Source organism: Saccoglossus kowalevskii, chromosome 15 (assembly GCF_978046115.1).
Source record: "Saccoglossus kowalevskii chromosome 15, keSacKowa6.1, whole genome shotgun sequence".
Classification (NCBI taxonomy): domain Eukaryota; kingdom Metazoa; phylum Hemichordata; class Enteropneusta; family Harrimaniidae; genus Saccoglossus; species Saccoglossus kowalevskii.
The window spans coordinates 33,550,254-33,573,757 of record NC_140655.1 but is presented as its reverse complement, the minus strand read 5'-3'; the positions used below and the strand labels follow the sequence as shown (position 1 = coordinate 33,573,757).

Here is a 23,504-nt window from a genome sequence, read left to right as displayed (position 1 = left end):
GGTAATGGAACATTCTAGAAATTTGTAGTAAGTTCCAGACTCATTATGTATGCTGATATAATGGTCTATTTATAGACAGTGGGGGTATATATAGGGGAGTTGTTCAGCACTGAGATCAGATCGGAGATCTCGTTGAATTGTATTGGAGTTTTAGTATCTAGTTATTGGAGTAGTGGAGTTTTACCGCGTTATTGTACTTGATGTTTGCAGAGTATAATAATACCAGTACCAGTTGAAACCTCATCTGTTGGCTCCGTGTTCGTATGTTATCATCGCCGCCAGGGAAGTCTTTATGTTACTGTTGCCATTTTGGTATTTGAACCATCACACCTGTACTATACCAATTACGGTAATATTACGTTGCGTGTGACATCCATGAATTTTTTCGTGGCTTAGATTAGATGATAATGATTATATAACCAGCTTAAGAGCCACATTTTCCAGTTATTTGATGTTTGTCACCATAGAGCTTAATATTTCCAATGCAATTGGCATAATAGACAAAATCAACTAGCTGTGGCATATAAAAAGATGTTGTGTTTTGTAAACACCATGTATCTTATGGGGCCATATGGGGTCACATAAAGAATCAGTAAGCACAGGCCATCACTGTAACAGTCAATGTTTTACTGTCAACTAAACACGTAAGAAGTACGATAATTGTAAGTACGATAATAATTTATTTCCCAGACCCTGATTACATAGTGCCTTGCGAATGTTTTACATCTTCAATCATATTGGCATGAGTACATTATACACCATGTATTATGTACAACCAATTAACAACAAGAGAAAGAAATTAAATGCAATTCCTTATAATATGATTATCATCATCAAATAATGCAACATATAGTAAAAAACATTAAAGGACCAGACACGATGAGACGAGAAACAAAGTAGTAAAAGAGCAAAAATGATGATGAAACATGGTAGATGTAATGGCTACATGAGTAGAATGTGACTATGATGCTAGCATGATGTACAGGGTTGATATCAAAGCAATAATGGCTTCATGAACATAATGTGACTATGATGCTAGCAGGATATACATGGTTGATATCAAATCAATAATGGCTACATGAACATAATGTGACTATGATGCTAGCATGATGTACAGGTTGATATCAAAGCAATAACGGCTACATGAACATAATGTGATTATGATGCTAGCAGGATGTACAGGGTTGGTATCAAAGCAATAATGGCTACATGAACATAATGTAACTATGATGCGAGCAGGATGTACAGGGTTGGTATCAAAGCAATAACGGCTACATGAACATAATGTAACTATGATGCGAGCAGGATGTACAGGGTTGGTATCAAAGCAATAATGGCTACATAAACATAATGTGACTATGATACTAGCAGGATGTACAGGGTTGGTATCAAAGCAATAATGGCTACATGAACATAATGTGACTATGATACTAGCAGGATGTACAGGGTTGGTATCAAAGCAATAATGGCTACATGAACATAATGTGACTATGATACTAGCAGGATGTACAGGGTTGATGTCAAAGCAATAACGGCTACATGAACATAATGTGACTATGATGCGAGCAGGATTTACAGGGTTGGTATCAAAGCAATAATGGCTACATGAACATAATGTGACTATGATACTAGCAGGATGTACAGGGTTGATGTCAAAGCAATAACGGCTACATGAACATAATGTAACTATGATGCGAGCAGGATGTACAGGGTTGGTAACAAAGCAATAATGGCTACATGAACATAATGTGACTATGATACTAGCAGGATGTACAGGGTTGATGTCAAAGCAATAATGGCGACATGAACATAATGTGACTATGATGCTAGCAGGATGTACAGGGTTGGTATCAAATCAATAATGGCTACATGAACATAATGTGACTATGATGCTAGCAGGATGTACAGGGTTGGTATCAAAGCAATAATGGCTACATGAACATAATGTGACTATGATGCTAGCAGGATGTACAGGGTTGGTATCAAATCAATAATGGCTACATGAACATAATGTGACTATGATGCTAACAGCATGTACAGGGTTGATGTCAAAGCAATAATGGCTACATGAGAATAATGTGACTATGATGCTAGCAGGATGTACAGGGTTGATATCAAAGCAATAATGGCTACATGAACATAATGTGGCTATGATGCTAGCAGGATGTACAGGGTTGGTATCAAAGCAATAATGGCTACATGAAAATAATGTGACTATGGTGCTAGCAGCATGTACAGGGTTGGTATCAAAGCAATAACGGCTACATGAACATAATGTAACTATGATGCTAGCAGCATGTACAGGGTTGATGTCAAAGCAATAATGGCTACATGAACATAATGTAACTATGATACTAACAGGATGTACAGGGTTGATATCAAATCAATAATGGCTACATGAACATAATGTGACTATGATGCTAGCAGGATGTACAGGGTCGATATCAAAGCAATAAGGGCTACATAAACATAATGTGGCTATGATACTAGCAGGATGTACAGGGTTGGTATCAAAGCAATAATGGCTACATGAAAATAATGTGACTATGGTGCTAGCAGCATGTACAGGGTTGGTATCAAAGCAATAATGGCTACATGAACATAATGTGGCTATGATGCTAGCAGGATGTACAGGGTTGATATCAAAGCAATAATGGCTACATGAACATAATGTGACTATGATACTAGCAGGATGTACAGGGTTGATGTCAAAGCAATAATGGCGACATGAACATAATGTGACTATGATGCTAGCAGGATGTACAGGGTTGGTATCAAATCAATAATGGCTACATGAACATAATGTGACTATGATGCTAGCAGGATGTACAGGGTTGGTATCAAAGCAATAATGGCTACATGAACATAATGTGACTATGATGCTAGCAGGATGTACAGGGTTGGTATCAAACCAATAATGGCTACATGAACATAATGTGACTATGATGCTAACAGCATGTACAGGGTTGATGTCAAAGCAATAATGGCTACATGAGAATAATGTGACTATGATGCTAGCAGGATGTACAGGGTTGATATCAAAGCAATAATGGCTACATGAACATAATGTGGCTATGATGCTAGCAGGATGTACAGGGTTGGTATCAAAGCAATAATGGCTACATGAACATAATGTAACTATGATACTAGCAGGATGTACAGGGTTGATATCAAAGCAATAATGGCTACATGAACATAATGTGACTATGATGCTAGCAGGATGTACAGGGTTGATGTCAAAGCAATAATGGCTACATGAACATAATGTAACTATGATACTAGCAGGATGTACAGGGTTGGTATCAAAGCAATAATGGCTACATGAACATAATGTGACTATGGTGCTAGCAGCATGTACAGGGTTGGTATCAAAGCAATAATGGCTACATGAACATAATGTGACTATGATACTAACAGGATGTACAGGGTTGATATCAAATCAATAATGGCTACATGAACATAATGTGACTATGATGCTAGCAGGATGTACAGGGTTGATATCAAAGCAATAAGGGCTACATAAACATAATGTGGCTATGATACTAGCAGGATGTACAGGGTTGATGTCAAAGCAATAACGGCTACATGAACATAATGTGACTATGATGCTAGCAGGATGTATAGGGATGATGTCAAAGTAATAATGGCTACATGATCATAATGTGACTATGATATTAGCAGGATGTACAGGGTTGGTATCAAAGCAATAATGGCTACATGAAAATAATGTGACTATGATACTAGCAGGACGTACAGGGTTGATATCAAAGCAATAATGGCTTCATGAACATAATGTGACTATGATGCTAGCAGGATGTACAGGGTTGATATCAAATCAATAATGGCTACAATAGCATAATGTGACTATGATACTAGCAGGACGTACAGAGTTGATATCAAAGCAATAATGGCTACATGAACATAATGTGACTATGATGCTAGCAGGATGTACATGGTTGATATCAAATCAATAATGGCTACATGAACATAATGTGACTATGATGCTAGCAGGATGTACAGGTTGATATCAAAGCAATAACGGCTACATGAACATAATGTGACTATGATGCTAGCAGGATGTACAGGGATGATGTCAAATCAATAATGGCTACATGAACATAATGTGACTATGATGCTGGCAGGATGTACAGGGTTGGTATCAAAGCAATAATGGCTACATGAAAATAATGTGACTATGATACTAGCAGGACGTACAGGGTTGATATCAAAGCAATAATGGCTTCATGAACATAATGTGACTATGATGCTAGCAGGATGTACAGGGTTGATATCAAATCAATAATGGCTACAATAGCATAATGTGACTATGATACTAGCAGGACGTACAGAGTTGATATCAAAGCAATAATGGCTACATGAACATAATGTGACTATGATGCTAGCAGGATGTACATGGTTGATATCAAATCAATAATGGCTACATGAACATAATGTGACTATGATGCTAGCAGGATGTACAGGTTGATATCAAAGCAATAACGGCTACATGAACATAATGTGACTATGATGCTAGCAGGATGTACAGGGATGATGTCAAATCAATAATGGCTACATGAACATAATGTGACTATGATGCTGGCAGGATGTACAGGGTTGGTATCAAAGCAATAATGGCTACATGAACATAATGTGACTATGATGCTAGCAGGATGTACAGGTTGATATCAAATCAATAATGGCTACATGAACATAATGTGACTATGATGCTAGCAGGATGTACAGGGTTGGTATCAAAGCAATAATGGCTACATGAACATAATGTGACTATGATGCTAGCAGGATGTACATGGTTGATATCAAATCAATAATGGCTACATGAACATAAAGTGACTATGATGCTAGCAGGATGTACAGGGTTGATATCAAAGCAATAATGGCTACATGAACATAATGTGACTATGATGCTAGCAGGATGTACAGGGTTGATATCAAATCAATAATGGCTACATGAACATAATGTGACTATGATGCTAGTAGGATGTACAGGGTTGGTATCAAAGCAATAATGGCTACATGAGAATAATGTGACTATGATGCTAGCATGATGTACAGGGTTGATATCAAAGCAATAATGGCTACATGAACATAATGTGGCTATGATGCTAGCAGGATGTACAGGGTTGGTATCAAAGCAATAATGGCTACATGAAAATAATGTGACTATGGTGCTAGCAGCATGTACAGGGTTGGTATCAAAGCAATAATGGCTACATGAACATAATGTGGCTATGATGCTAGCAGGATGTACAGGGTTGATATCAAAGCAATAATGGCTACATGAACATAATGTGACTATGATGCTAGCAGGATGTACAGGGTTGATATCAAAGCAATAATGGCTACATGAACATAATGTGACTATGATGCTAACAGCATGTACAGGGTTGATGTCAAAGCAATAATGGCTACATGAACATAATGTAACTATGATACTAGCAGGATGTACAGGGTTGATATCAAAGCAATAATGGCTACATGAACATAATGTGACTATGATGCTAGCAGGATGTACAGGGTTGATGTCAAAGCAATAATGGCTACATGAACATAATGTAACTATGATACTAGCAGGATGTACAGGGTTGGTATCAAAGCAATAATGGCTACATGAACATAATGTGACTATGGTGCTAGCAGCATGTACAGGGTTGGTATCAAAGCAATAATGGCTACATGAACATAATGTGACTATGATACTAACAGGATGTACAGGGTTGATATCAAATCAATAATGGCTACATGAACATAATGTGACTATGATGCTAGCAGGATGTACAGGGTTGATATCAAAGCAATAAGGGCTACATAAACATAATGTGGCTATGATACTAGCAGGATGTACAGGGTTGATGTCAAAGCAATAACGGCTACATGAACATAATGTGACTATGATGCTAGCAGGATGTATAGGGATGATGTCAAAGTAATAATGGCTACATGATCATAATGTGACTATGATATTAGCAGGATGTACAGGGTTGGTATCAAAGCAATAATGGCTACATGAAAATAATGTGACTATGATACTAGCAGGACGTACAGGGTTGATATCAAAGCAATAATGGCTTCATGAACATAATGTGACTATGATGCTAGCAGGATGTACAGGGTTGATATCAAATCAATAATGGCTACAATAGCATAATGTGACTATGATACTAGCAGGACGTACAGAGTTGATATCAAAGCAATAATGGCTACATGAACATAATGTGACTATGATGCTAGCAGGATGTACATGGTTGATATCAAATCAATAATGGCTACATGAACATAATGTGACTATGATGCTAGCAGGATGTACAGGTTGATATCAAAGCAATAACGGCTACATGAACATAATGTGACTATGATGCTAGCAGGATGTACAGGGATGATGTCAAATCAATAATGGCTACATGAACATAATGTGACTATGATGCTGGCAGGATGTACAGGGTTGGTATCAAAGCAATAATGGCTACATGAACATAATGTGACTATGATGCTAGCAGGATGTACAGGTTGATATCAAATCAATAATGGCTACATGAACATAATGTGACTATGATGCTAGCAGGATGTACAGGGTTGGTATCAAAGCAATAATGGCTACATGAACATAATGTGACTATGATGCTAGCAGGATGTACATGGTTGATATCAAATCAATAATGGCTACATGAACATAAAGTGACTATGATGCTAGCAGGATGTACAGGGTTGATATCAAAGCAATAATGGCTACATGAACATAATGTGACTATGATGCTAGCAGGATGTACAGGGTTGATATCAAATCAATAATGGCTACATGAACATAATGTGACTATGATGCTAGTAGGATGTACAGGGTTGGTATCAAAGCAATAATGGCTACATGAACATAATGTGACTATGATGCTAGCAGGATGTACAGGGTTGGTATCAAATCAATAATGGCTACATGAACATAATGTGGCTATGATACTAGCAGGATGTACAGGGTTGATATCAAAGCAATAATGGCTACATGAACATAATGTGACTATGATACTAACAGGATGTACAGGGTTGATATCAAATCAATAATGGCTACATGAACATAATGTGACTATGATGCTAGCAGGATGTACAGGGTTGATATCAAAGCAATAAGGGCTACATAAACATAATGTGGCTATGATACTAGCAGGATGTGCAGGGTTGATGTCAAAGCAATAACGGCTACATGAACATAATGTGACTATGATGCTAGCAGGATGTACAGGGTTGGTATCAAAGCAATAATGGCTACATGAACATAATGTGACTATGATGCTAGCAGGATGTACAGGGTTGGTATCAAATCAATAATGGCTACATGAACATAATGTGGCTATGATACTAGCAGGATGTACAGGGTTGATATCAAAGCAATAATGGCTACATGAACATAATGTGACTATGATACTAACAGGATGTACAGGGTTGATATCAAATCAATAATGGCTACATGAACATAATGTGACTATGATGCTAGCAGGATGTACAGGGTTGATATCAAATCAATAATGGCTACATGAACATAATGTGACTATGATGCTAGCAGGATGTACAGGGTTGGTATCAAAGCAATAATGGCTACATGAACATAATGTGACTATGATGCTAGCAGGATGTACAGGGTTGGTATCAAATCAATAATGGCTACATGAACATAATGTGGCTATGATACTAGCAGGATGTACAGGGTTGATATCAAAGCAATAATGGCTACATGAACATAATGTGACTATGATACTAACAGGATGTACAGGGTTGATATCAAATCAATAATGGCTACATGAACATAATGTGGCTATGATGCTAGCAGGATGTACAGGGTTGATATCAAAGCAATAATGGCTACATGAACATAATGTGACTATGATGCTAGCAGCGTGTGCAGGGTTGGTATCAAAGCAATAATGGCTACATGAAAATAATGTGACTATGATGCTAGCAGGATGTACAGGGTTGATATCAAAGCAATAATGGCTACATGAACATAATGTGACTATGATGCTAGCAGCATGTGCAGGGTTGGTATCAAAGCAATAATGGCTACATGAACATAATGTGACTATGATGCTAGCAGGATGTACAGGATTGATATCAAAGCAATAATGGCTACATGAACATAATGTGACTATGATGCTAGCAGGATGTACAGGGTTGATGTCAAAGCAATAACGGCTACATGAACATATAATGTGACTATGATGCTAGCAGGATGTACAGGGTTGATATCAAATCAATAATGGCTACATGAACATAATGTGACTATGATGCTAGCAGGATGTACAGGGTTGGTATCAAAGCAATAACGGCTACATGAACATAATGTGACTATGATGCTAGCAGGATGTACAGGGTTGATATCAAAGCAATAACGGCTACATGAACATAATGTGACTATGATGCTAGCAGGATGTACAGGGTTGATGTCAAAGCAATAACGGCTACATGAACATATAATGTGACTATGATGCTAGCAGGATGTACAGGGTTGATATCAAAGCAATAATGGCTACATGAACATAATGTGACTATGATGCTAGCAGCGTGTGCAGGGTTGGTATCAAAGCAATAATGGCTACATGAAAATAATGTGACTATGATGCTAGCAGGATGTACAGGGTTGATATCAAAGCAATAATGGCTACATGAACATAATGTGACTATGATGCTAGCAGCATGTGCATGGTTGGTATCAAAGCAATAATGGCTACATGAACATAATGTGACTATGATGCTAGTAGGATGTACAGGGTTGGTATCAAAGCAATAACGGCTACATGAACATAATGTGACTATGATGCTAGCAGGATGTACAGGGTTGATATCAAAGCAATAACGGCTACATGAACATAATGTGACTATGATGCTAGCAGGATGTACAGGGTTGATGTCAAAGCAATAACGGCTACATGAACATATAATGTGACTATGATGCTAGCAGGATGTACAGGGTTGATATCAAAGCAATAATGGCTACATGAACATAATGTGACTATGATGCTAGCAGCGTGTGCAGGGTTGGTATCAAAGCAATAATGGCTACATGAAAATAATGTGACTATGATGCTAGCAGGATGTACAGGGTTGATATCAAAGCAATAATGGCTACATGAACATAATGTGACTATGATGCTAGCAGCATGTGCATGGTTGGTATCAAAGCAATAATGGCTACATGAACATAATGTGACTATGATGCTAGTAGGATGTACAGGGTTGATATCAAAGCAATAATGGCTACATGAACATAATGTGACTATGATACTAGCAGGATGTACAGGGTTGATATCAAAGCAATAATGGCTACATGAACATAATGATTGAGGGTAGTGATTCGACCAAAACAAGTTCTTCCTTCCTTTCATCTACAATGACATGGATATGGTATCAATTAATCGAATGTTACACCGTTGACTGAGAGAGACCATTGCTCTTGGTGATAGCTCATTGAATATTCAGTTTACCCTTTTTGCGAGGGAATACGTAAATCAGACACAAAAGCTAGTCTGGATAAAAATATATTATGATTGAATATGAGCAGAGTATTTAATGGTAGGTAATAGGAAATTGGAAAAGCAGCTCACCTCAGTGTCAGATATACTAAGACATTTTGATTGTTAGATTTAATGTAATAGACAAATGAAGAGAGAGACAAGAAAAAGGTGATATCAAGACAGGTAGCTGTATATACAAACATAATGACAATAAGGAATTACTTTGCGAGTCACTGTCACGTGTGGAAAAAAGGAAGCCCATGGCTAAGGTGTGACTGCCTTATATAACCATACCCAGGTGTACATAATCGCATAGTTAAATTCAGCCAATCATGGGTTGCCATTAGCCACACTTTGGATAATGGCGCATCCATTTTAAATACGGGGGTGGCCCACCCTTCTGCACTGTGATAGCACCACCATTGTTATTCAAATATACATGACTGCACTGTGTACCACTATATAGATATAAGGATTGACCACGTGACAGTCATAATATACTCTTAATTCATAAGTAGCAACATTATTGCAAGCATGGAATGTATGTTTATTAGATATTTCATACTTACAGAAATGCCTGGATACAATGAGAAGTTAATGCTAAGATTGTGACTCATCATGAAGCAATAACAATAACCTTAATAGCAAAAAGTGGAACAAATTGAGCATTTGCCATTCTACAATATAAATATAAATGTTATATACAACACGTAATTATAAGATACAGGCAAAAGTAACTGAATCAGCTTGAAACAGATTTTCAGCGAATGATAATGCTTACAACTCTTGACTGGGGACTAGTAAAAGACAAATCATATGGCAGTTTATTTGTAGAACAATGAATGGACATGTTACTTGTGACCAGGTCGTAATCCATGAATTTTTACGTGGCTTATATTAGATGATAGTGATTATATAACCAGCTTAAGAGCCACATTTTTCCAGTGATTTGATGTTTGTCACCATAGAGCTTAATATTTCCAATGCATTTGGCATAATAGGCAAAATCAACTAGCTGTGGCATATAAAAAGATGTTGTGTTTTGTAAACACCATGTAGATGTAAACACCAAATTCGGCAGTGGCCCTTTATGGCCAGAGTGAGCTCTGTTGAAATGACTGGCACATAGTCTTTATAATGCTGTCTGAAAGTGTTGATCTGAGAGATACGTGTATACCAGTCTCTGTATACCAGTGAATGTGTTTATCTTCTATGATGTGCATGCAGTAGAATCGATCTGCTGTTCCCTAGTCTTTTTCAGTTCCTTCAAATGTATGTGTAGTATGGGTGTTGAGTCATTCGGCGTGTGTGCTCCACTCTTCATTGAATGTGTCTGTTAGAATTAACACTGTCCAACAGACAGGTATAATGGCCTCAAGATGGTCAGAAGGTATGGTTAACCACTGAAAGGCTTCTCAGCACTCGTTGGTTAGTCCAGGTAGTTTCCCTCCTTTTTTCAAAGTATTGTTCTCTGTAGTACATTTCTATGCCTAGCAGTTGAACAGATTTACTGTCACTTCAACCACAAAACCACAAAAGTGTGTAGGCAAGAGAAATACCATTTAGTTTGATCAGGGAGGTAAAAGTCATGATTTCAGAGTGGACATTTTAAAGGGTTCGCCTGAGCACGCTTTAAAAAAGATGACAGGTGGAAAGACGAGGAGAACATGTGTACATCAAAGATAAAGATTTCTGCATTAGTCAGCCTTGTACATGTATGTGTTTTAGCACTAGGTTCCTTAATATGGTGTGTTAAGTGGAAGACCTTTACAGCTGTGCGATGAATGTTGTGGGTAATTGGTGACACCTCCAGCCCAGTTGACAGGATAATGAAACATGGAATGGACTTTGTACTGAATTGCACAAACTCTGTGCCTGGTGTGGATGATGGATGGAAAAGGTTATACATGCAATGGAGTCACATCTCGTAGTGTAATGAAGTCCAATACCACAATTGTCCATGACAGTCGTCATGCCACGCATGCGCGAGATACACGTGTCTCATATAAACAAAGATGGAGACTTTGATTGTTGCGCGGATCAACGAGTACAAAGCGAGAGGTTACCAAGCTTTAATTAGATAACTTTTAGATGATTGGAAGGTATCAAAGAAATCACTAGTGGTAATTAAAGGTCACACCCAGGAAAAACCTCATACTTTTGATTTCCATTAGAAAAGCACATTTGATTGTTGGAAAATCAATGTTTATTTACACAAATGTCGTACATGCGCAGCGGGACGACCACCGCCCTTCAATATTTTTCATGTTTTGAGATTGTTTGCTAGTGTTTAGAGCCATCGTCTTTTTCACCACTTTTACCATCCCTCTGACTATACTTTATTCACTCTTTACAGTTAAATCTCTTGGCTTTTAAACACAGGATGGCTGGCTATTTGACAGTCTTGTAGTTGCCTTTTGATGGCGTTCTTGGTTGAATCAGCCAAAGATGTCACCAAGATCCACCAAGTAGCATAAAAACCCTAAAATCTGTTCCGGAGAAGTCTGATTCATCTTTGCAGTCATGAGTAGTAGTAAGCCCAAATGGCATGGTCTTGTAGCTAAATCAATGAAGCATGAAACATTTCATTGAAGTGACTACATATGCCACAAATTGCAACTGTAGTGATGTTATGTTTGTCAAAAAAAAAACGGTTTCATAGCAGACACAATGCAACATAGCTATTAGCCACTCTTGAAATAAGATAAATTCATTATTCCAAATCACATGGTGGTGGTGGTGACAAGTATTCAGACCTGTATGCTTAGAACATGTGGATAGGATGAAAACAATCATAGCTTATTCAACATAATACCATCATTCCAAGACTGTGGATGAATTTCTTTACTTAACAGACTACTAAGTATGGATATGCATCTAATATTACGACAGTGATAGGTAACAAAGCAAAGAAGACATTTCAAGAATAGCAGACTGACTTACAGAACAGGATGCAGAGAAATCTGAATATTAGTTTTTTTTAGCCTTTTTCGAAAGTTTATTAGTCAGTTTTAGGGGTAGTGGCTTCCTACAGTCTCTGCTTCATGAGATGAAACGAGTGAATGGAGCAAACACGAATTTTATGTGACAGCTTTCAGTAGATGTCAAGAGAAAGTTAACTGGTTATTCAATTAGCTTTTACTTGGCCTTGGCCTCCTTTGGCTATTTAAGAACATTCAAGTAACATCTGGAAAATCGTTTAATTAACCTGAGTCTTAATTTGTCTAGGAGAAATCTAATAATCCAAATATGGTAGTATTTAATGACAAATACTTGTTTTTGCACTTGTACCTTCCATTTGACTTAAAGAATGTCTATTTCTGAATACATGAAGCAATATGTAGGTTTTATTCAGAAGTTGAAGAACTACAGAATTCCGTTTATTGACTTAAAAAATCAGTTGAAACACAAAAACATTACCAAAAAATATATCAACCAGAGTAACTGAATGGATAAGCATTTCAAAACATGGCATGATCTGAAAATACATGATTCACATAGACTGAAGAAATATACAACAGCTTGCTGTCTTAAAACAATTATACAATATAGTTCTCAATATCTGAGTTCATAAAGCATGACGAGTTTTAAGAAAAAGTTGCTCACTCTTTCCATATGAAAACAAATAAGTTGAACTTATAATTCTTCAAATTCAATACTGTATATTGTTTGGAAAAGAGCACAATCAAAGTCATTATGCACTCTTTACACCTCTGTTCAAAAATGGCCAAATATATAGGAGATAAAGAAGCTACACTCATCTAGAACATCGTCAATCATGTCTGGAACTTTTACTACAATATACCTGCAATTATGTAGTCATGATTTCACTGTATACTTTCGTTTTTTATTGCAGCTAAGGATAATTTGTCTGTCATGATGTGATTGAAAAGTACAATCATACTGGATGATGCTGAATTGTAAGTGGTTCATCCAAGAAATTTCAGGATTTTAAAATCAATTTGGCCCATCTATCTTTCTACATGACTTTCAAAAATAGTTTGCCATACACTCTGAAAAGGGTGATCTGACAATTAACTACAATACAAACTATTGATTGATAAATAATTGGCATAATTTCAAAAGAAATGTTAAAAATTAAATGTTCACTGCATTTTAGGCTTTGTTCATGGTTTTCAGTCTAATTTATTCCAGAGAAACTCTACCCTCTAAGTTCAATTTAAATCTTTTTTGAGATATCAGAAAATGCCTAATAATTAAATAATCAATATGCATGTTTTTCAGCATTAAACTAATAATATCTTTGGATTAACACAGCGCATCTATGAACAAAATTTCAATGAAATGTGACGAATATGTACATTATGCAAATTAGGCAAGTAGTATGCTTGAATTTCAATCCAAAACTAATCAGGTATTTAGCATTGTTTATATACCAAGTCTAATTGAAATGCAATAATTGGTTTTTGAAAATTGGGTAATTATTATGCAAGTTATGCACAGATTTCAACCAAAAACTAAATAGGACTTAAGTTTCATTATAATGTGATGATTAATTATTAAAGGTACTTGAGATATTGCTGGAAAAGCTGGAAACTGATTAATTATTATAAAAATCTTGAAATTAATGAGCACAGATTATAAATGTAATACTAGTATGACATTGCACCAAGTTTCATTCAAATGTGATTAGAACTTGGATATCCGTGTAAAAGCCGAAACCTTGCTAATTATGCAAATTAGGTAATTAATATGCACATATTTTTAGCAAACTTACTGCAAAGACTTTCATTGTGTGCTTTACACACGACTGTCAAATAGTAATCAATTGATGTTTAATAAAACACATCAACATATTGACAAGATTTTATTGGTTCAACAATATTGAAGAATGTTGACTCAAGAAATTAAAGTGATTGCATATAGTTTATAACAATCACAGAGTAAGATCCAATTGATACAACATATCAATATGCTCAAAACATTAGATTGTTTGCACATAAGCAAGGTTTTGTATTACAGATTTGTTGGTCATAAAAATACTCATGGGAAAACAGAATAATGTTTTTATAAAAGCAACACACAATTATCCATTGGTTGAATCTTTGAACACATGATATACACACAATTATCAATTAGAAATGAACCTGGTTTCAATTTTTCTTTCATAGTACATTCTCTGCATATCTATTAAAATACAAACCATATCAGGTGTGTCAATTACCTATGCTTTTCGTCAATAACTATAATTCATTTTATTTCAAATACTCACACTTTTCAAATTTGTGAGGTACCATCCCCTGGCTAATATATATAGCATATATTGAGATAATGAATGCTAACTAAATTAAGCTAGATTTGTGAACACACTTGGTTAGTAGATTTTGTTTGTCTTTGAAGGTTGATTACATTGTATGTATGTTGTCCCAGGGATAAAAACCTCTCGTATTCTTAAGATGAAATGTGTAGAAGGAACATGGCAGGATATCTTCTTCAATTTCAACAAATTTGGTTCATTTCATTTCAAAAAATCACTAACATACATTTTCAGTATTCACTTAGACTCACAATAAAAGATATACAATTCTATGTTGCTATTAATATTTATCTACAACCTAAAATATCAAGAAATTACTTCAAAATATACATCTTGGCACTATAGTTACATATTTTTTCTTGGCTGATATTTGTAACAATTGCTACCATGACAACAATATTAATGAGATAGTTGCATCTATTTCTGTAGAGTACTTGATGGCTGTAAGGAAAAAAAAGTTAGATGTAAATTAACTAGTCAAGTCAGTGCCTCATGAAATACACAATAAAAATATCATGCATGATTTGTTTTAATTACATTCAAACTGTTATGATATACTGGAAGGAGATATCGATAGTACTATGCAAATTAGGCTAGTAATAAGAAAATATAAATGAGACCATTATTATACAAATTATACTAAATTTATAAGCATGGTTTAGTAAACAAAAATCACATCTTTGACTCCCCAAGAAGTGTCAAACTCTTAATCAACAAGTTGTCATGACAACAGGCAAAATATGCTAACAATTACTACACAAAGATTTGTATTGAAAAAAAAGCAAAATCTTATCACAAAATATATTTGAATATTTATCAGTACTCTCATCCAGATCAATTATTCAATGGAGTGACCAGGGAACTCAATTGAATGATTTTAACAAAGATAATCACCAAGTCAATCTTTATCAGTTACACAACCTGCTTCACTTAATGCATCTTTTACAGCTTGCATTGTGAATGAAGATAATAATTTTGCTGTTCAGACTAGATTGTTGATACTCTGACACTTATTTTGTAAGAGAGTGAACTGATCAGATGTAATATCAGACGTAATGCTACTGGTTGCTAGAGAGAAGCTAGTAAAGCCTGGAGCATTTACAGTAATTACACACTCATGCATCCTTTAAAGCCTTAAGCATGGTTATAAGGTTCAAAGAGGTCAAGGTACAAACACAGTTAAAACAGAAATGTTGGCAGAGAAACGTCACAATACACCAAAAGATCTCACTTAATGGATTCATGGAAATTGACAATGAGAAATCCGACAGGAAATGCACATCCTGAAAAAGTCTGAAATCCGGAAACTACTAAGCTAATTGTGACACGACATCTGATATTTCACAAGGCTATGTTTTTACTGGAACACACATATACCACATGTAGTATATGTTACTGATTTCAAAATTACAAGCAATATCCAAACAAAGTCTGAAACAGCTGTAATTTAGATTACATTGCAAAAGTAACAATTTTCACATCAAACAAAACTATTTCTCATCCAGAATATTGTATACCTAGCTAAAGTGCTCAAGTATGTGGACAAATACATGTCCAACTTTAGTAAAGGAATAGGGATGCAAGGTGATAGATATATGGATATATATCCCTTTCAGTAATAGGGTAGTCACACAAGGTGAAAGATGTTTATATACCACCCTCAGGAAAAGGATAGTGGGCACAATGTGATAAACATATGCAACCCCTTCCCATTAACAAATTAGTGGTACACAGGAGTTTGATGGTTTCCCCCATCACCAAGTAAAAAGGTAGTGGGACAAGGTGATAAATGGATATATGCACTCCCCACACATATTTCAGTAATAGGGTAGTTACACAAGGTGTTAGACGGGTATATGCAGTCCCCCCCACCTTAGTAGTAGGTTTGTGGCACAAGGTGATAGTTGGATACCCCACCCACCCCATCTTAGTTGTAGGGTTGTTGCACAAAGTGATAGATGGATACCACCACCCCCATCATAGTTGTAGGGTTGTGACACAAGGTGATAATTGTATATCCCCCTTAGTAGTAGGGTTGTGGCACAAGATGATAGATGGGACCCCCCACCCCCATTGTAGTAGTATGGTTGTGGAACAAGACGATAGAGGGACACCCCCCCCAATCTTAGTAATAGGGTGGTGGCACAAGAAGTGGGATGGACATATTGCCCCCCAATCGTAGTAATAGGGTAGTGGCACAAGAAGTGGGATGGACATATTGCCCCCTCCCCATCTTAGTAATAGGGTAGTGGCGCAAATAGTGGGATGAACATATTGCCCCCCTCTTAGTAATAGGGTAGTGGCACAAGTGCGATGGACATATTGCCCCCCTCTTAGTAATAGGATAAGTGAGATGGACATATAGCCCCCCTCTTAGTAATAGGGTAGTGACACAAGAAGTGGGATGGACATATTGCCCCCCATCTTAGTAATAGGGTAGTGGCACAAGAAGTGGGATGGACATATTGCCCCCCCCCCATCTCAGTAATAGGGTAGTGGCACAAGAAGTGGGATGGACATATTGCCCCCCTCTGAGTAATAAGGTAGTGGCACAAGTGCGATGGACATATTGCCCCCCTCTTAGTAATAGGGTAGTGGGATGGACATATTGCCCCCCCCCCCATCTTAGTAATAGGGTTGGGACACAAGGACATAGATAGTATACACACACCACCCCAATCTAAATCATGGCGTTTTGGCACAAGATGATAGATATACGTCCCCTCCACTTACTCTAGACATACTCCTCATGTCACCAACATTTTGATAGACATCACCGCTTGCTTCCACCGCTGACTTCTTTAAATTCTTGTAATCACGTCCAGTTTTTAGACTGTTCTGAAAAATACAAAACAAGAACACATAAATTAATGTTCCAACATTTTTTACTTCTCATATTGCAACTTCTGAAAAAATAACTGTCAGATTTATGATTTAACTCATTTATTATGTTCTATTCATGCATGCCTATTCTATTCATGTGTACCTATTGTTTTGTTCATGTGCACCTATTGTTTTGTTCATGTGCACCTATTGTTTTGTTCATGTGCATCTATTGTTGTGTTAATGTGCACCTATTGTTTTGTTCATGTGCATCTATTGTTTTGTTCATGTGCACATATTGTTTTGTTCATGTGCACATATTGTTTTGTTCATGTGCACCTATTGTTTTGTTCATGTGCACCTATTGTTTTGTTCATGTGCACCTATTGTTTTGTTCATGTGCACCTATTGTTTTGTTCATGTGCACCTATTGTTTTGTTCATGTGCACCTATTGTTTTGTTAATGTGCACCAATTGTTTTGTTCATGTGCATCTATTGTTTTGTTCATGTGTACCAATTGTTTTGTTCATGTACACTGATTGTTTTGTTCTTGTGCACAGATTGTTTTGTTCTTGTACACCGATTGTTTTGTTCTTGTGCACCTACTTTGTTCATGTGCACCTATTGGTTTGTTAATGTGCATCGATTGTTTTGTTAATGTGCACCTATTGTTTTGTTAATGAGTACCTATTGTTTTGTTAATGGGCACCTATTATTTTGTTCATGTGCACCTATTGTTTTGTTCATGTGCACCTATTGTTTTGTTCATGTGCACCAATTGTTTTGTTCATGTGCATCTATTGTTTTGTTCATGTGTACCAATTGTTTTGTTCATGTGCATCTATTGTTTTGTTCATGTGTGTCAATTATTTTGTTCATGTGCATCTATTGTTTTGTTCATGTGTACCAATTGTTTTGTTCATGTGCATCTATTGTTTTGTTCATGTGTACCAATTGTTTTGTTCATGCGCATCAATTGTTTTGTTCATGTGCATCTATTGTTTTGTTTATGTGTACCAATTGTTTTGTTCATGTACACCTATTGTTCTGTTCATGTGTACCAATAGTTTTGTTCATGTGCATCTATTGTTTTGTTCATGTGTACCAATTGTTTTGTTCATGTGCATCTATTGTTTTGTTTATGTGTACCAATTGTTTTGTTCATGTACACCTATTGTTTTGTTCATGTGTACCAATAGTTTTGTTCATGTGCATCTATTGTTTTGTTCATGTGTACCAATTGTTTTGTTCATGTGTACCAATTGTTTTGTTCATGTGCATCTATTGTTTTGTTCATGTGTACCAATTGTTTTGTTCATGTGCATCTATTGTTTTGTTCATGTGTACCAATTGTTTTGTTCATGTGCATCTATTGTTTTGTTCATGTGTACCAATTGTTTTGTTCATGCGCATCTATTGTTTTGTTCATGTGTACCAATAGTTTTGTTCATGTGCATCTATTGTTTTGTTCATGTGTACCAATTGTTTTGTTCATGTGTACCAATTGTTTTGTTCATGTGCATCTATTGTTTTGTTAATGTGCACCTATTGTTTTGTTAATGTGTACCCATTTTGTTCATGTGCATCCATTATTTGTTCATGTGTACTCATTGTTTTGTTCATGTACACCCATTGTTTTGTTCATGTGCATCTATTGTTTTGTTAATGTGTAGCTATTGTTTTGTTCATGTGCACCCATTATTTGTTTCACGTGTACCTTTTCAATAACATGTCCAAGTAATGCAGAATTGTCACAAACCTACTCCATGTCATGAACAAAAGGTCAAGTTGACAGCAAACCTTAAGATAAGTGTTAACCCAACACAGAAGCAGCACAGATACATATCTATGGGTTCACTCATGTGTATAACATGATTTGAGGTAAACCTTAAGTTAATAGATTTCTTAATCATTTCAGATGAAGCCACATAAAATAGATACTTTGTTGTCTCAAGAATCTGGTGTTGTTTGTGCAATGGAATTGTTTTTCAGGCGAATGATATTTTTCGATACAATGTAGATGTGTGAAAATTTTGTTTGCTGAGATACTGCTAATATGTTTTGTACAGAGCAGCAAAAAGCTGAGGTACACAAGTGGGATTTAGTGAGTGTTAAATGTAAACCATGTACAATTAAATATTCTTTTAGTTATGAATCACACTTGACTGTTTGTGCAGACTCTCCATTATGCGAATAGATCTAGACGGACTATTAAATAGGAAAACTAATCCATTATAACACAATAGAAATAATACAGTGGTACGTGATTATGAAGCAATTACTGAAAGCCTGGTCAGATTTTCTGCCCTATTATGCAGCAGGTTCAGTAATTGATGATAGATATGTGCATGATTACTGAACAAACTCGAATAAACTTGGAATCTACATGCACAAGGTGTAATGCATATATTTACAAATTCCACAGTTGGTATATTTATTACAATAATGGATGAAATTAGTATATTATGTAAAATAGAAAGCCAGAATCAATATTATAGTTATTTAATATCAAATGTTTGCAATTTCTGTTCAGTCTTAGTCTCTAAAATCTACTGACAGCTTGCTATATCAACGAGCATCACTGATAAAAGCATGGTTCAGCCTCATATTTAACTTGATGAGGGGTCAGCTAACACCATTAATTAATATTGTAATACATAGTTTAAGACTTAACAGTACATTGATATAAACACTGACTGATATTTGAAATAAATCATTTTTTTTATTATTCATAAGTCATTTACCTACTGGTATTAATAATTACAAAAACAAGCAGCCTATCGGCTGAGATAGCTCCACTGTTAGCAATGCACAATTCAATTAAAGAACAGAAGATATCATTAGAAAATGAGCAATATGCATAGTATCAATGCAATGGGACTTGCTGTTTTCAACAAGAATTCAAAAATATCATTTTTAACCATAAATGATTGTGGTTTTTAACAAGAAGAAAATATCACTTTTTACCAAAAATGACAAAAATACTCATCAAAATTAGAGAATTGAAGATATCATCATGAAATGAACAAATTTGGGAGTGGTTCATATGTAGTATCTATATATGTAATATCAAAGCAATTGCACTTGCGGTTTTTAACAAGAAGTCGAAAATATCACTTTTTACCAAAAATGACAAAAATATTTACCAAAATTAGAGAATTAAAGATATCATTACAAAATGAACAAATCTGAGAAAGGTCGACATGTAGTACCTATATTTGTAATATCAAAGCAATTGCACTTGCGGTTTTTAACAAGAAGTCGAAAATATCACTTTTTACCAAAAATTGCAAAAATATTCATCAAAATTAGAGAATTGAAGATATCATCATGAAATGAACAAATCTAGGAGAGGTCTACCCAGAATACATATACACCAAGTATCAAAGCATTCAGGTTTATAGTTTTCAAGAAGAAGTCGAACATTGACACGGACGACGGAGGACAATCACTCGTATGATAAGCTCCGCTCGACAAAGTCGACAGCGGAGCTAAAAAAAGCTCAGCAATGAGATGAAGTATTATTTTCTGAAAATTTAAGTAAATAGTTGTATTCGGAACTAAATGTACAATAAATGCCTTTTTCTCAACTTCACCAGATTCTTAAAATGAGTTTTTGTTTTTTTTTAAATTTGAGTTTATACAATATTCTATTACATAGTTTCCTTTTCCCTTTAGCAAAGGAACATCCAAATAATTTGTTGTTTAGAGAAGCACGTATTGACCACTGCCATTTGTTCAGAACACAAACTCTATGGCTAACATGGGTAATTCCTACTAGTACTATAAATTGGTAAACTCTATGGCTAACATGGGTGATTCTTACTAGAACTATAAACTTGTAAACTCTATGGCAAACATGGGTAATTCCTACTAGAGCTATAAACTCATAAACTCTATGGCAAACATGGGTAATTCCTACTAGTACTATAAATTGGTAAACTCTATGGCAAACATGGGTAATTCCTACTAGTACTATAAACTCATAAACTCTATGGCTAACATGGGTAATTCCTACTAGTACTATAAATTGGTAAACTCTATGGCTAACATGGGTAATTCCTACTAGAACTATAAACTCGTAAACTCGCAAACATGGGTGATGCTTACTAGTACTATAAACTCATAAACTCTATGGCAAACATGGGTAATTCCTACTAGTACTATAAACTGGTAAACTCTATGGCTAACATGGGTAATTCCTACTAGTACTATAAATTGGTAAACTCTATGGCTAACATGGGTAATTCCTACTAGTACTATAAACTCGTAAACTCTATGGCAAACATGGGTGATTCTTACTAGTACTATAAACTCATAAACTCTATGGCTAACATGGGTAATTCCTACTAGTCTAGTACTATAAACTCATAAACTCTATGGCAAACATGGGTAATTCCTACTAGTACTATAAATTGGTAAACTATGGCTAACATGGGTAATTCCTACTAGTACTATAAACTCATAAACTCTATGGCTAACATGGGTAATTCCTACTAGTCTAGTACTATAAACTCATAAACTCTATGGCAAACATGGGTAATTCCTACTAGTACTATAAATTGGTAAACTATGGCTAACATGGGTAATTCCTACTAGTACTATAAACTCATAAACTCTATGGCTAACATGGGTAATTCCTACTAGTACTATAAATTGGTAAACTATGGCTAACATGGGTAATTCCTACTAGTACTATAAACTCATAAACTCTATGGCTAACATGGGTAATTCCTACTAGTACTATAAATTGGTAAACTCTATGGCAAACATGGGTAATTCCTACTAGTACTATAAATTGGTAAACTCTATGGCTAACATGGGTAATTCCTACTAGTACTATAAACTCATAAACTCTATGGCTAACATGGGTAATTCCTACTAGTACTATAAATTGGTAAACTCTATGGCTAACATGGGTAATTCCTACTAGTACTATAAACTCGTAAACTCTATGGCAAACATGGGTGATTCTTACTAGTACTATAAACTCATAAACTCTATGGCTAACATGGGTAATTCCTACTAGTCTAGTACTATAAACTCATAAACTCTATGGCAAACATGGGTAATTCCTACTAGTACTATAAATTGGTAAACTATGGCTAACATGGGTAATTCCTACTAGTACTATAAACTCATAAACTCTATGGCTAACATGGGTAATTCCTACTAGTCTAGTACTATAAACTCATAAACTCTATGGCAAACATGGGTAATTCCTACTAGTACTATAAATTGGTAAACTATGGCTAACATGGGTAATTCCTACTAGTACTATAAACTCATAAACTCTATGGCTAACATGGGTAATTCCTACTAGTACTATAAATTGGTAAACTCTATGGCTAACATGGGTAATTCCTACTAGAACTATAAACTCGTAAACTCGCAAACATGGGTGATGCTTACTAGTACTATAAACTCATAAACTCTATGGCAAACATGGGTAATTCCTACTAGTACTATAAACTGGTAAACTCTATGGCTAACATGGGTAATTCCTACTAGTACTATAAATTGGTAAACTCTATGGCTAACATGGGTAATTCCTACTAGTACTATAAACTCGTAAACTCTATGGCAAACATGGGTGATTCTTACTAGTACTATAAACTCATAAACTCTATGGCTAACATGGGTAATTCCTACTAGTCTAGTACTATAAACTCATAAACTCTATGGCAAACATGGGTAATTCCTACTAGTACTATAAATTGGTAAACTATGGCTAACATGGGTAATTCCTACTAGTACTATAAACTCATAAACTCTATGGCTAACATGGGTAATTCCTACTAGTCTAGTACTATAAACTCATAAACTCTATGGCAAACATGGGTAATTCCTACTAGTACTATAAATTGGTAAACTATGGCTAACATGG

At 35.6% G+C, this 23,504-nt stretch overlaps 1 protein-coding gene across 1 annotated transcript in view; it reads right to left on the bottom strand.

The window, feature by feature from the left end:
• Positions 1-12,840: 12,840 nt before the first annotated feature.
• LOC102803939 (tyrosine-protein phosphatase non-receptor type 11-like) overlaps positions 12,841-23,504 on the bottom strand; it is a 117,756-nt gene continuing 107,092 nt past the window's right edge. The window contains exons 14-15 of the mRNA XM_085490743.1: positions 17,527-17,631; positions 12,841-15,234 (exon numbers count right to left, since the gene is read on the bottom strand). Coding sequence (XP_085346869.1) covers positions 15,211-15,234; positions 17,527-17,631 — 129 coding nt within the window. The 3' untranslated portion in view covers positions 12,841-15,210. The remainder of the gene's footprint in view (positions 15,235-17,526; positions 17,632-23,504) is intronic.